At 52.4% G+C, this 16,019-nt stretch overlaps 1 protein-coding gene across 1 annotated transcript; it reads right to left on the bottom strand.

The window, feature by feature from the left end:
* Positions 1–6,555: 6,555 nt before the first annotated feature.
* Positions 6,556–9,483, bottom strand: LOC119322799. Its single transcript, XM_037596319.1, has 2 exons — positions 9,119–9,483; positions 6,556–6,610 (listed from the first exon to the last, which is right to left on the bottom strand). Exons 1-2 carry the CDS (start codon positions 9,481–9,483, stop codon positions 6,556–6,558), a joined length of 420 nt encoding a protein of 139 aa, XP_037452216.1.
* Between the last annotated feature and the right edge of the window lie 6,536 nt (positions 9,484–16,019).

Below are 16,019 nucleotides of genomic sequence, written 5' to 3'. Positions count from 1 at the left end.
AGATGTCTGCAACAACTGCCTCCTCTCATACTGCGGAGTGTTCGGACTCAAGCAGAGTCTGGTGCAGGCCGAAGAAGAACTCGGCCGAGTGAAGAAGCTGCTGGAGGAGAAACAAGGTATGTTTGGAAAACTTTTAGTAAGTTTTGCCACAAGTAAGTAGTTGTGACTATCTTAAAGTATATATATTGCGCGCTCCACGGGCGGATGCCGAAATTGAAGCGCTCAAGAAGGCTGTTGCCTTGGCCGAAAAGAATGCTGCCGCGGAGCGGACTCTCCGTGAGAAACATGAGGCGAGGGTCGTGGAAGCTGAATGAGAGCTTCAGGAGGCCGTAGGGAGAAACGAGAGCTTGGAGCAGAGTCTATCGTTGAAAGAATCCGAACTTGCCCAAGCTCTCCGGACCGCGAGTGAGGCTCGAGAGGAAGCCTAGGCTGTGCTGAGGGATATTCAGGAGGCGCGGAAGATTGCGGCTGGTAAGGGGTTTTTTTGTTTTCTCAAGGTGTCTTACGCTTTCGCAGGGAAGATTCATGGTGACCGATTGAATCCTAATTTTTTTAGGAGAATTCGCGGATTTGCCGCGCAGCATATCTGATGCTGCCCAATTCTACCGAGATGAGAAGAAGGAAATTGCGGAGAAGCTCTTCTGGTCGCAGTATTTGGCGCCGAACTATCCGGTGCCGTTTGTCGACCAACTAAAACAGCTGATTGAGCTGCATCAAGCGGCCGAACTAGCCATGAAGGATTTGGTTATCCGGTTGTGGCCCGCCAAGCCCATACCGAGCAGTTTCTTTGCGCTCATGAAGCAGATTGGGAGGGCCTGCCCTCGGCTGGACGTCATTAAGCGGTCAGTTTGCATAGAAGGGGCACGAATGGCATTTGCCCGTGCAAAAATGCACTGGGGGAAGCTTGATGCTGAGAAGCTGATGACCGAGGGGCCGCCGAAGGGGAAGGAGCACGGCAAGCCTGAACTATATTATGATGGCGTCTTAAAAGGCGCCCGCCTCGTGGCCGAGGAATGTACGAAAGACATTATTTTTCCCTGAAAGCAATTGTGCTATGATTTGTAAGGCAAAACAGAGTCACTTATATGTAGGTGCCTGTTATGTGTAAATTTAATTCCTGCACGGTTGTTTAATATGTTAGTCTTGAGAGTTGGCCAGTCATCGGCTTCTGCCCCCATGTAGGAACTACGGGGGTGTTCGGGATACACCTGAACACTCTTTATCCCATTCTTGGGTCCATGAAGGAGGTGTTCAGCACAGCGAACCAGGCAATCGGACTATAAGGCTTTATTACTCTCACTTAGCCATAGGATTTCGAGTATGGGCGGCGCAGCCCCTGGTGTTCGGAAGACCGCACGGGGGGCTCTAATAGCACCTGATCGGTGGACTGATCCTTCGCACGCTGCATTTTATTATGGCATTATGCGGAATAAATCCTTAAAGATTTGACAACCTCTCGAACAATTGACCATCTCTCGCCTTATCATGACAGTCGGTTTTCGGCTTTCTCTACTGAGGTGTTCGTCCGGTAGAACCGGGACACAATCGCAGTAGTTCTCCCAGCGCTACCTTAGCCGATATTGCGGAACGTAAGGTACCAAAACATGGGAGCCGGGCAAACCCAACCAATGACCCAAGATATGATTCGGAGCTGATGCATATAATGCTATAAGTTCGGGGTGCCGAACGACTGAGAAGGTGTTCGGACTTTAGACGCCATATTATGGGTGCGAGGAAGCCCCTGACGTTCGAAGGCATAACAAGATGTTCGGATGCCGTTATGACAAAATGTCATTGAAAAATAGCAGATAAGCGTCAAATGACTCCACATGCTGTATTTAAGTAATACGTCTATGCGTATGGGTACGGTGCATGTTATAAAAGAGAGGCATGACGGCAGAACCTGTTGGGGCTGGGCGGTGGTTGGCTGTGCGCGGGTCCGGAGGAATATCCAGATTGTGTTCAGGTGGGGTGGACATCCCTCCTGTATGCGTCCGAGCTGATTCCAAGCCACCGGTCCGAATGTGTGCGAGGGTGAACCTGCAAAAAGTGCTTAAGAGGCGTGTGTGAGCAGTGGCTGAGCCGTGGATGTGATCGGTCCAGCTTATGCTGAAGGGTCTGTATGAGCTATGATTAGGTTGGGGTATCCTGAAGTAGTTCGGACTCCCTTGTCGGTGTCAGGGAGTTCGGCTGTCGAATTTAGGTTCGATTGAAGAAACCGTGACTCGCTGCTTCAGTGAATAAACTAGCTGAATATTCTTCGGTGCCGAGGCGAAGCTCGGTAATGACCGCAATTGTGACGTCATCACGTGGGTCTTGGGTGATAATGCGTTGAGTCGCAGTGTGCCCTGGCGGTGCTGAATAGCTACTGCCTGGAAGTATAAGACCGAAAGTTGGTATGACATTTTTGTCTATCCGGAGACCATCTCCGGGGTGGCGGGGCCTGGGTGGCCCTTACGCCTATGTGTGACACTCTAAAATGAGTTGTTTGGTGGGGCCTGATCCTCAAGTGGTCGGTCCCTAGACCTGATAATCTGGGTTGCTTGCCCTGGCACCTCTTCATGCTCCTTCTGGCGCCGGCCTGCCGATTTGTTTAAAGACCCAGCATTCTCTATTTGTATGATTGGCTGCTACTCCTGGGGTACCATGGATTTGACATGGTCGGTCAGGTATTCAGTTCAAGATGGAGGGGCCCGGATTAAGATGTTGATGTCTCTTCTCCCTCTCAACGGTTTGAGGATTACGGGCTCCTTTGTTGATCGCCGTTCCCCGGGCGCCATTCTTTGTCTTGGGACGCTTATATTTGTTGCACCAAGGTTTGTGGACTCTGTTTCTGTCCGCTGATTCGTCCAGGGTACTTTCTATGTTGTTGTTTGGTATGTGACGCTGGTCTTGTGCGCAGCCCCTTGCCGTAGTGTGCTGTCGACAGGGTGTAGGCATGCGTTTGATTTTCAGTGCTGCCTCCTCGAATTGAGGTAGTAACCCGCGCTTTGGGAGTATTTTGTTCGGCACTTGAGTCTGTATTCTTCGGCTGCCCGGGACTTAGTCCGTTTGTCTGCGAGTAGATCTTGGTCAGCTTGGAGCTGCTGCTGCTTCTGTTCAGCTTGCTTGATGGTGGGTTGATCAGGATCGTATTCCCCTTCGGCACCATCTGGATTATCTTCTCCAGTGCCAGTATTGTTGTGGTGAACCTTGGAGCGGCGCCGATGACGCCTTTGTTTTGCTTTCTTCCCCGAGGGGTTCTTTTCCGTTGCCTCATTGCCATTGGTTTCTTTGGGAGTATCCACCATGTATATGTCATATGAAGAGGTGGCAGTCCAGCCACCTATGGGCGGTGGTTCCTGTTCTTCTCCTGCATCATCGTCTATACCGTCGATGTCTTTGAGTCGAAGTTAAGCACATCGGTCAAGTCATCGACCGTGGCTATTAAGTGGGTGGTGGGTGGGAAACGAATTTTTTCGTTGCTAGCTTCCCACTCGAGCCGGACATAGTTCGGTCGGGAGTCTCCTGACAGAGAGAGAGACCTTAAATAATCTAGCACGTTTCCGAAGGGTGAGTGATGAACGATATCCGCGGTGGTGAACTCCATGACTGGAGCCCAGTTAGATTCAATGGGCATGGATACGCGCGGTCCGGAACACACGGCCGGAGATGATTACGGGGGTCCGGAGACACATATCCCTTTAGGAGAGGAGTCTGTGGTCATCTCCAACGCCAAGGAGTATGCGGCCTCCGGGGAGGGGTTCATCCACCCGTCCTTGGAAGGCACGACCCGCCCTGGAGCGAAGTCCGGAGCGGTAGCAGGTGCGATGTTCCGAATACTGTCCGACTGTTGATCTAGGTCATGCACGTCGTGATTGTTCGGCGCTCCTGACACGGGCCCGAGTCCGTCGAAGGTCAAGTCTCCGCGGATGTGGGCGGTGTAGTTTAGGTTTCCAAGCCTGACCTGATGGCCGGGGGCGTAGCTATCGATCTACTCTAGATGGCCAAGCGAATTGGCCCGCAGTGCGAAGCCGCCGAACACGAAGATCTGTCTGGGGAGAAAAGTCTCGCCTAGGACAGCGTGGTTGAAGGTTGGAGAAGCCATCTAACCTTGCAGTGACGACACAGAGGAACTCAATGAAAGCACCAATGTCGGTGTCAAAACCGGCGGATCTCGGGTAGGGGGTCCCGAACTGTGCGTCTAAGGCTAATGGTAACAGGAGACTGGGGACACGATGTTTACCTAGGTTCGGGCCCTCTCGATGGAGGTAATACCCTACTTCCTGCTTGATTGATCTTGATGATATGAGTATTACAAGAGTTGATCTACCACGAGATCAGAGAGGCTAAACCCTAGAAGCTAGGCTATGGTATGATTGTTGATGATAATGATCCTTAGTCCTACGGACTAAACCCTCTGGTTTATATAGACACCGGAGGGGGCTAGGGTTACACAGAATCGGTTTACAGAGAAGGAGATCTACATCCGAATCGCCAAGCTTGCCTTCCACGCCAAGGAGAGTCTCATCCGGACATGGAACGAAGTCTTCTATCTTGTATCTTCATAGTCCAACAGTCCAGCCAAAGTACTTTGTCCGGCTGTCCGGATACCCCCTTATCCAGGACTTCCTCAGTGTCGTCAACCAACAGAGCTTCGTGCAACACCCTCTGAACCTCATAGGCGGATATGAGCATGCACGACCGGAATCTAACCGATCTAGATGTCATGAGCAAGATCTCCGGCGGCCGGCCCGGAACACGTCGATGGCCAGATCGAGGAGGACCGATCATGCAGGTTGTTGCCGTGATGCGAGAAGAGTACGAGGACCGCAACCTTATCATCACGGCAGCAGGCCCCCACGCCGCCACGATCTAGCATGCCGCCGCCAGGCCGAGCGCCGGCACCATCACGGTACCTAGTTGTCGGCACCGTCAGGCACCACAACGCCAGCCTACAGCCACGTCCCAGAGCCGTCAATCTGCCCAAGCCCATCCGGGCTGCGCAAGATCGGCGCTAGAAGATATGGAGCAGACCTTACCCGAGTCGACACCACCATCGGAAGACTGCCGGAGGAACCATCCACCACCGTCGTCCCCGCCGCAAGGGGCAAGTGCTGCACCACCGAGACGAAGACGACCATGAAAGCAATCCGAAGGCCAGTGGCGCCCAGATCTGGACCACCAGCCCCAGTCGTCAAAGCTCCGTCCCCGCCACGCTCCTGAGCATCCTCGTCGTCGACGGCCCTTGCCAAACGCCCGTCGAAGATCTCTGCCCCACCCCGCCGCGACCCATGCAGATCGGGAGTGTGCCGCTGAGCCGCCACAACACGCCATCGAGGCTGAGAGAATGGGAGTGGAGGTTGCTCAGGGGAACTGCCCAGCTGCCGCCGTCATTGGATCCCTCCCAGGCTTCGCCGGCAGTGTTGACGTATAATATGCTGACTAGTCTCTTTCATCAGACCGGCCTTTTGGTTGCATTGGATAGAGCATGCACTTCTACATGGTATTGGAGCCAAGAGGTCTTGAGTTCAAGACCGGTTGGCGCAATTGGCGCAATTATATTGCAGCCCACTTTCGGTCCACGTTTAGGCCTGAGGGAGCCACATGTGAGGGAGAGTGTTGACGTATAATGTGTTGTCTAGTTTCTTCCATCACTTTTACGGGCTAAACTTGCCATCTAGAACTTTCACAAATGCAATCCCTCTCGGTGAATGTTTGCCAGGTATTGCGGTCCTATCTCTTTCTCCAAACCATATGGTGTGATTTCAGAATAGTAATTATGCAAGTTCCTTTTGGACCTCACTTGGAAAACTTAACTGAGAAGCATCAGTCAGAGAATATGCTAGCAGTGTGTACACCGCGTCTGCTGATGGCGAGAAAGCTCAGAAACTTCACCCAGTTATATTTTAACTAATTAAAGCAAACAAAAATCATCTCGAAGGTTTAGGTCGGACAAGTAAACAAACCGAAGTTGAGACGCGCACAAGGCACAGCCCCACACGCGAGCGAACAACACATAAAGAACGTTGCTTTCCCATGAGTTTTAGAGTCATGTACGTCTCGTGAGCGAACTTAATTACCTTCATCTTCCCTAATGATACAGAAGCTTGAACTCTTTTTGTGCAGAAAAGAAACATGCTTTATGACTTGAAGGGAATTATCACAATTAGTAGCTATACTTTTTCAAGTGGAATTATGAGGTAATCTCAATTCCCATAGGCACAAAACCAAGTGAGAAATCCTACAGTAAAGAAATGAAAATTTCTACGGTTCGCGTCCGGCCATAGTGTAAATCCCTAGCTAGGACAACACAAAGATGCATGAAAGGTCACACCAACTGCTCCATTTCATTCCCCGGCAAAAATTACAAGGAAGTGCGTACAGATCCAGAGTACAAGTACTAGTAATTATCAGCACCATCATCAGTTCATCACAGTACTAAAAAGAGTTCCATTCTCCAGAGTAGTACCCGATCCTAGCTACGTGCGAGCCACGATGGATCCTTGGGTTGGTGCGCGCGAAATAGAGGCGCACCGTCCGCACAAGTACGAGCTGCGAAGCAGAGCAGCCGGGTCACGCAGTCACCGCGAGCCGGCCCAACCTTGACGGGCGGGGCATGAAGTCCCGGCTGTTGAGCATAATGTTTATTAGAAAAGACGACATAGACTAGGATTTGTTCTGCTTGTCTTGTACTCCAAGTAGATGATTGTACTCCTATATATATGCCCACGAGGCTTAAGCAATACAACGAACTAGTCCTCCAGATCCCTCTCTCCCTTTCAACTTGGTATCAGTTTCCGGGTTCTAAACCCTGCCCTCGCCGCTTCCGCACCCGCGCGCCGTCCCCGGGGCGGTCGGTCTCCATGTCCGCTGTCGGGGGCCGCGCCGCCCGTACCTAGGGTTCGTCCGCCGGCCGTGTTGGCCGGCTGCCCTAGAGAGTCTTTTTCCCGATCCTTTGATCTGGGTTTTCTCTCTTTCGTCGGTCGCTTTGATCGGCGTCTACTTTTTGGTTTTCCGATCTATTCTTGATCGGTTTGCGTCGCCCACCGCCGCCGTCGACCCCGAGCGCCTCTACTCTGACCCCGGCGCGACCAGCCGGCCTCTCCTCCCACCCGGCGGCCACGCGCGCCGAGGCGGCCCGTCAGGGCCAGCCGTCGTCTGCGCGTCGGTCTGCCCGTCGCCCTGCGCCGGCCGTCACCGCCTGCTCCGACCGGGAAACCTGCATCGCCCCGACCCGGCGGCTTTGGCCCATGCGATGGCCAATCATAGCCGCCGCTCGCGCGCCGGCCCGCCGATCGATCCACGTCACCCGCCTTCGCCGCGTCTGCACGGCGGCTCGGCGGTCTACCTCGCCAGCCTCGTCCTCGGCTGTCAGGCTCGTCGGCTGCCTCAAACTCGGGCGCCACTGCTCCGTTGGTCGCTCGGGCCTCGCTGCCCGGGCGCCGCTGCTGCTTTGGCAGCCCGGGTGCTGGTGCTGACGTCCCACGCCGTCCGTCGTCGTCGGCCTCATCCAGGACTCCGCCGCCACCACGCCTCCATCGAGCGGCGTCCCCGTCCTCCCGCACGATCGACTTGATCACCCGCTTGCCGCCGCGATCTGCCTCATCTACGCCGCGCGACCAACCTAGCCTGTTGGTGACGTGCGCCTCCGCAGGTCCCGTGAAGATCGTCCTGAGTACCGCGCGCCTCTCCACCGATCGAGGGTCGAGCTGCCGCTGCGTCGCCCCATCGGGCCGCAGCGCCGCCGCCCCGTGGTTCTCCTCGCGGCTGCATCGACTCGTGTGTCGCCACTGCGTCGCCCCTTCGGGCCGTAGTGCCGCGATACGCGGTCCCCGCCGCCGCCTCGAGTACGTCCCCGCGGTTGCACCGACTCGCGAACCGCCATTGCATCGCTCCTTCGGGCCGCAGCGTCGCGGCCTGTGGACCCCGCCACCGCCCGAGGTCTTCCGCTGTCGCCTCGACCCACCTGTCGTCGCTGCGTCGCCCCTTCGGGCCATAGCGTCGCGGCCCGCGGTCCACACCGCCGTCACCGCGCGTCGACCTCCCGTGGTATGCGCTGCGCCGTCTCCCTTGACGCGGGAACGCCACCATCCGCGCCGGTCTTCATCAGGCTGTCAGGGTTCTTCGCCTACTTCGAGCACCGCCGCCGCACTTTTAACCTAGCCGCCGCCGTCAGGCCGCTACCGTCGCTCTTCTTTGGCTGCCGCCGCCGCTACCTCTCCGCCGCAGCCACCCGTCCACCCCCTTCATCTTCGTCCAGCACCAGCCCGTCGCCAACGTCGCCATCATCTACCCCGACCGCTTCATCTAGTCCGACAACCGCGGGCGATATTGGCCCCACGCCGATTGGGGCCGCAACCGTCGTCGAGTCCTTCTGTGTTGGCCTCTCAAACTTCCTCGACATGGCGTACAGCTCGTGCAGGTCCCAGTCTACGCATGCCCGGTGCTGGCAACACCGTTGCGTGCCTTCGTCCATGACGTGTCCCCGGGCCTGGCAAGCCTAGTGCGACGCTTCGTCAACTTCGTCTTCGTCCGTCTACGCATGCCCAGTGCTGGCAACACCGACGCGTGCCTTCGTCTATGATGTGTTCCTGGGGTTGGCAACCCCGACGCGACGCGTCGTCAACATCATCTCCTTCCTGGCGCACCACTACTTCGACACCACTGCGTCCACGACTAACTCGGCGCCTCCTTGGGCCCGCGGCTCCACGACGACTTTCTCGACACCGGCTACCCCAACTCGACATCGACCACGACATTCTTCGCACGGCTACCTCGACCACGGCTCCACCACCCACGCTCTCGGCTACCTCGGCAAACGGTACAAAGGGCTATCCCCTTGCTTGAGCAACCTCGTCGGTTGCCACTCCAGCCACGACTCGTCGACCGTTACGACTGTGGGGGGTGTCCGTCGGCTTGCCTTCGGATTCTTCTCCAGTCTCACCGCCTGTGTCGCTACCGTTGTGACTGCAGGGGGATGTTGAGTATAATGTTTATTAGGAAAGACGAGATAGACTAGGATTTGTTCTGGCTTGTCTTGTACTCCAAGTAGATGATTGTACTTCTATATATATGCCCACGAGGCTCAAGCAATACAACGAACTATTCCTCCAAATCCCTCTCTCCCTTCCAACACCGACAGCGACGGTGGTCGCGGCCGGCGGAGGACGGCGTGCTGACCAGCCGCAGCAGGTGCGTGCGCAGGACGGACCGATCCTTGGTGGTCCTGCCGCCGCCGATGCCGGTGCCGAGACCGCCGCTCCTGATGATCCCCTTGACGCGCACCGTCGTGCTGGCTCCCGGTGCAGCAGGCTGCTGCGACGCGCGGCCGGACGACGACGTCTGCGGTCGCCCCCGCGGGTTGCGGTGGCGGGTGCAGCGGAAGGAGCCCGGGTGGTTGGTCGGCGAGCTGAGGTAGGTGAGCTTGCCGGTGCTGGTAGCCGCGCACGACGCCCTCGAGGTCGAGGTGGAGGCAGTAACGGTGACGGATGGGTTCGTCATGGTGGCCTGGGTGTCAGACTACTCTTGGTTGGTTTCTCGGTGGAGCTGAGCTGAGATCAGGAGCGGTGGTTGCCGGTGGATGTCGTCGGGAATCCTGGCTTTCTCGGGGTCGCGCTCCCCGTTTTATAAGCTCGCCGGTCACCGCAGGGCCCGCGACGACGCATGTGTGTGTCCGAAGGTGACATTTTCCCTGTGCGCGTGTAAAAGTGTAAACCACTTGGCAAGTGCCTGAATTTATCTTCCAAACCATAGATTAGTTTAGTTTAAGGTCAGGTTCACGCGAAGATCAATTTTTTCTTCCACATAGCATGTCGCCGTGCTGCGGACACGCACGCGGTGAAGTATCGGGAGCCATGGTGGGGAGAAATGTAATCTTTTTAACATAATTTATGAACTGAAAATTAACAGTTACTGAGGTGAGGGCACGTAAAAGAAGCTGCGGGACGGGATGGAACTCACTCTCGATCATCAGTAAGTTAGTCGCATAGCGTATGATGTATTTTTCTGCCTCCTGCAACACGTTGTCGACCGATCCGATCTGAACTGCAATATCTTCCATTTCCGAGCTGAGCTCATGCTTAAAATATCTTAATCTTTTTCAAAAGGAACCGATCGGATCTCATAAAATACTAACTAAAACTAGAATATGTAAAACATAGGGTTTGGGAAACTGGCTTGACACCCTAAAACGGGGTGTGGCTATCTCATTATATAGACGTACCAAGAGGTACAATACAAGGCCTATACAAGACTACGTATATACAGTCTAACACCCTCCCTCAATCTTAACTATAGCCTTAAGTATAAAGTAAGTTAAGATTGCGCCTATAGCCTACAAACTGTGGTTGTGGAAGAGGCTTCGTGAAGATGTCAGCAAGTTTATCTTTTGAGGAGATGAACTTGATACAAAGTAGTCTCTGTGCAACACGTTCCCGAACAAAGTGATAGTCAACCTCAATGTGTTTCGTCCTAGCATGAAACACCGGATTAGAAGAAAGGTATGTAGCAGCGATGTTATCACACCACAGAACTAGAGGATGACCTGGAGAGATTCTCAACTCTCGCAATAAGGATAGTACCCATATGATCTCAGCGGTAGCATCAGCAACTACTTTATACTCAGCTTCAATACTGCTACGAGACACGGTGGCTTGCTTGCGAGCATTCCAGACGATCAAGTTAGGACCAAAGAACACTGCATATCCCCCCGTGGATCGCCGATCATCAGGACTTCCAGCCCAATTCGCATAGGAGAAATTCGAAAGTTCACAAGACGGTGCAGACTGAAGGAGCAGACCATACGAAGCAGTGGAAGAAACGTACCGCAGAATGCGCTTAACTACCGAGAGATGGGTGGTACGAGGTGCATGAAGGTACTGGCACACACGGTTGACTGCATAAGAGACATCAGGCCTGGTGATAGTGATATATTGCAGACCGCCAACAAGACTGCGATACTCAGTGGCATCATCGCTGGAAAGAAGATCTCCATCAAGGGCAGACAACCGATCAGACGCAGACATCAGAGTGATAGCATGTTTGCATTTGAGCATCCCAGCACGAGCAACAAATCTGAAGAATACTTCTTCTGAGTCAGAGTCAACCCAGTAGAAGACCGTGACACCTCCAAACCAAGGAAGTAATGCAGAGCACCCAAATCCTTGACAGCAAACTCCTCACTCAATGCAGACACAAGGCGATCAGCAGCAGCATCAGAGGAACTGACAAGGATGATATCATCAACACAAACCAATAGATACATCGTCACCTCAGGACGCTGGAGGAGGAACAGTGATGTGTCAACAGTGGAGGGAATAAACCCAAGAGCCCGGAGAACAGAACCAAGGCGTGCATGCCACGCACGAGGCGCCTGTTTAAGTCCATACAACGCCTTGACCAGACGACAGAGATGATGCGGTCGTGTAGGATCACCAAAACCCGGTGGTTGACGCATATAAACCACTTCCTCAAGAACTCCATGGAGGAAGGCATTCTGCACGTCAAGCTGACGAAGAGACCAACCACGAGTAACAGCAAGAGACAGCAGTATACGAATAGTAGTAGGCTTGATAACTGGACTGAACGTGTCTTCATAATCAAGACCATACCTCTGCTTGAAACTCTTGGCAACCAACCGTGCCTTATAGCGCTCAATAGAACCATCTGCATGTCGTTTCACCTTAAACACCCACTTGGAGTCAATGATGTTGATGCCAGAGACCGGAGGAACAAGTTGCCAAGTGCCATTTTTCAGCAAAGCCTGAAATTCTTGCTCCATCGCAGCATGCCAGTGAGGAATACCCAATGCGGCCTGAAAAGGACGCGGCTCGGCCATCGGATCCGCAGCAGCATGAGCCACACATGCGGCAAGCCACGTCACAGTCCCATCTGTGCGTTCCTTGGGGTGAAAAACACCAGACTGGCTGCGTGTGTGTGGTCGATGAGGTACCACAGCAGGCGGTGCCGGCAACACGGGGCTTGCCACATGAGACAAAGGCGAGACCGACCCGGAGCTGGAGGAGCCAGAGTCATCAGACTCAGCACCGGACGACGTGGCCAAGACGGGGCTGTCGAGCCCAGCTGAAGACAAGCCCGGCTCGCGAGGAGCCGAGGGGACCGAGGCGGGGCTGGCCGGTGCAGCTGCCGTGGCCGCTGGACCACCTGCCGCGGGGCCCGTGGCTGCTGGGCCGTCTGCCGCTGGGCCGGGCAAGGGCGACGCCTGCGGCGTGGCAGGTGATCCAGGCGAGCCGGGCGACGGGCCGGTTGACGGGCCGGGCGAGGCGGGTGCAGCTGCAGGCGCTGCCGACGCCCGCGGGGCGCCTGTGGATGCATCGGGCTGGCGGGCACGACCTGCCATGCATGGGCCATGCACCGGATCATCGTGACCATCGTGAGTATTGTCCATAGTCTCATCATCCAGGAGTTCAAGACGGGCACCACGTCCAATACCTGCAGCATGGTTAGGAAGCAACATAGGAGCATTTGCAACATCCACAAATTGATCAGGCGAAGGTGTAGCTGAGGTCACAGGTGGTAAACTACTGGTAGAGTGGTTCGGAAGAGCACGAAACGGGAACACATTCTCAATAAACACAATGTCACGAGAAATGTAGACACGATTGGTGGGAACATGAAGACACTTGTACCGTTTGTGGAGAGAACTGTACCCAAGAAAGACACACTTCTTAGACTGAAACTCTAACTTACGCTTGTTGTACGGCCGCAAGTGCGGGCAACACGCGCACCCAAACACTTTGAGAAACGTGTAGTCTGGGATATCATTGAGCAAGAGTTCAAGAGGGGTTTTCATTTTCAGCAGTCATGAGGGAAGCCTATTTATCAAGAAACAGTCAGTGGAGAAAGCATCACTCCAGAACCGAAACGGGACGGAGGCATGACCTAGTAAAGTAAGTCCAGTCTCTACAAGATGACGATGCTTACGTTCAGCGGTGCCGTTTTGCTGATGTGTATGAGGACAAGATACGCGATGCGAGATCTCAAGCTTGTTAAAAAACGAGTTGAGGTTGTGGTATTCACCCCCCCCCCCCCAGTCGGATTGAACATGAATAATTTTGTGCTTAAGGAGACTCTCAACGTGTGCTTGGAACTGAATAAAAACATCAAACACATCATGAAAGTGCGTTATGTCGACTAGAGGGGGGGTGAATAGGCGATTTTTATGAATTCTTCACTGAGAAATTTGCCGGTGAGGAAATTCCTGAGCGAAGAACTATTAGCAGCGGAATAAGTACTCAGAAGTAAGCATAACAGAATACAAGCATGGTCATCATGATGAAATGAAGACTAGCACAGAGTACAGAAAGCGTAATCACAGGATAACACTAGATGAAGACAAACAGACTGAAGAAATTGAACTGAGGAAATTGAGAAGGTCTTCAGTCAAAGTCTTCAAACACAGATATGAACAAACACTCAACACAGTAATGAGGAAATGAAAGGGTTGAGGAAATAGAACCAGTTAGGTTGGTGAAGACAATGATTTGGTAGACCAATTCCAACTGCTGTCTCAGTTGTACGTCTGGTTGGAGCGGCTGAGTATTTAAACTCGAGGACACGCAGTCCCGGACACCCAGTCTCTGAGCACGCAGCTCAGGACACCCAGTCCTCACCGTATTCTCCTTGAACTAAGATCGCACAGATCTCGTCCAATCACTCGTGGTAAGTCTTCAGGCGACTTCCAAACCTTCATAGACTTGGTCACTCGGCAATCCACAATTCCTCTTGGATGCTCTAGACCTTGACGCCTAACCGTCTGGAAGAAGCACAGTCTTCAAAGGTAACAAGCGTCGGATCCAAGCAGGATCAATTTCTTCAGTGATGCTCGATCACTTTGGGTTTGGAGGTGTTTGGGTTTTTGGGATTTTCCTCACTCGATGATTTTCGCTCAAAGTCCTCGGAGGATGGGTTGCTCTCAAATGACAAATGTCAAGTTCTCTCGGAGCAGCCAACCAGCTAGTGGTTGTACGGGGGGGCTATTTATAGCCTAGGGAGCAGCCCGACATGATAAGACATAAATGCCCCTCAATGATATGACCGTTAGGTGGATAAGATATTTTGGGGCAGCTGGCGCGCAGCACAGCAACGGTCGGAAATTTGACTCTCAAATTCCTCAGGGCAATCCGCACTGGTGAATTCCTAACTCCTCAGTCAGAGCAAATTCATCAGCGACCAGAAGAACTTCGTCTCTGTCACCGAAGAAAGTGACTGAACTGTATGAGATTTCCAAAGGCTTCACTCGAAGGGATTGGTAGGTGTAGGATTTTGAGTTGAGCATCACATGGAAATTTTTCCTTAGTATTTCCTCGACCCCCTTTAACAGTACGGTGTTTCCTATGACTCAAGAAAGAGAAAATGAAACTACGAAAACAAAAGTCTTCACGCTTCATGTTCCACAAATGAATACCAAGTCTTCAAGGTCACACCAATTTCTTCATTTTCAAAGTCTTCAGAAAGTCTTCAGAATATCAAAGTCTTCAGTTGAAGAACTTCATTTTTAGGGGTCGACTTTCTCTGTAAATATCAAACTCCTCATAGACTTATAGACATGTGTACACTCACAAACGCATTAGTCCCTTAACCTATAAGTCTTCAATACACCAAAATCACTAAGGGGCACTAGATGCACTTACAATCTCCCCCTTTTTGGTGATTGATGACAACATAGGTTAAGTTTTCGACGGGGATAAACATATGAAGTGTATACACTGATATTGAGGAATTTGATTACAAGATATAGTAGAACTCCCCCTGAAGATGTGCATAGTGAGGAATTTGCTTTTGAGGCAATGCACATTTGAAGAATTTGAATCATGGAGATCTCCCCCTATATCTTGTAATTCATACACGCATTTGATATATAATATGAAGAATTTGAAATGCATGATGAAATATGGTGCCTGATGAGATTTAGCATGCGTGCAATGTCATTAACGAGGAATAAGCATGCAAAGCATAATGCAACAAAAGTATCAGTGCACCATTGGGTTTAAGATTACAACTCGATCCAAATAAAAGTTTCAGAAGAACAAGAGTTGTAACTGAAAAAATGCCCTTAATATAAACCCGCTTGAAGACTAACTCAGATTTCTCCCCCTTTGTCATCAAATGACCAAAAGGATTGAAACTGAGGACTAACGCCCCTGAAGAATATCAAGTTGATGGAGGAGCGCCAGCGTTGTTGGGGTTGTTTGTTGTAGCAGGGCCTTCCGCAGTGTCGTCCAAATCTTCATACTCATCAGTCTCGCGTGATGAAGAATAGGATCTGGCCACCAAGGAAGGAACTTTGACCTTCTTGAATTTCTTCGGTGGAGGTGCAGACCAATCAAATTCTTCCTTGAGACCCATTTCCTTCAGATCTGCAGCGCTGTAGACATGAGAGAGAACAACCCAGGTACGATTGAAGGTTTCATGGAGGTAGTATTGGTTTTTCTTCACTGCATTGTAAAGACTGAACCAAACTGACGCTTTACCCAGTTATGATTGCGATCAACCTTCTGATAAAGACTGAGGAGTAACTCACGATCAGTCATCACCCTGGGTGCTATGGCTTGAGGATTTTGCTTGGCTGAGGTATCTGCGGCAGAGTCATGTGTGGCAGAATCGTCATTGGTAGAGTAAGATGCAGCCTTGCAAAATTGACCATCCAATGGACGAATGCCTTCATCGATCACAGCAGCGGCCTTGCCTTTATCATCAGCTGATGAAACTGTCCGTTTGAGGACTTCAATGGGAGGCAAGTAGCTACCGTGGTTCAGAGTGTCAGCTTTGTAATTCAGTGAAGATCTTGCCCTGATGAATCTCATGATCCAAGGAGCATAGGGCTTCAGCTCGAATGGTGACATAGCAATATTGGCCAGAGTCCTCATGAAGAAATCATGGAAGTTGACGGGAACTCCATGAATGATGTTGAAAAGCATATTCTTCATAATGCCAACGACTTCTTCATCATTTGAGTCGTGGCCTTTGATGGGACTCATTGTCTTCGTCAGAATTCGATAGACAGTCCGAGGCACATA

The sequence above is a fragment of the Triticum dicoccoides genome, chromosome 6B (assembly GCF_002162155.2).
Source record: "Triticum dicoccoides isolate Atlit2015 ecotype Zavitan chromosome 6B, WEW_v2.0, whole genome shotgun sequence".
NCBI lineage: Eukaryota > Viridiplantae > Streptophyta > Magnoliopsida > Poales > Poaceae > Triticum > Triticum dicoccoides.
Note: the sequence above shows the minus strand (reverse complement) of the source record. Positions and strands in the feature narration are given on the sequence as shown.

Bases quoted from the DNA above. Each gene is read 5' to 3' on its own strand.
- LOC119322799 (XM_037596319.1), bottom strand. From the start codon at position 9,483: ATGACGAACCCATCCGTCACCGTTACTGCCTCCACCTCGACCTCGAGG. The intron at 6,611-9,118 runs GTGTTGGAAGGG...TATGCTCAACAG, and splicing joins CGCGACCACCGTCGCTGTCG to CCGGGACTTCATGCCCCGCC.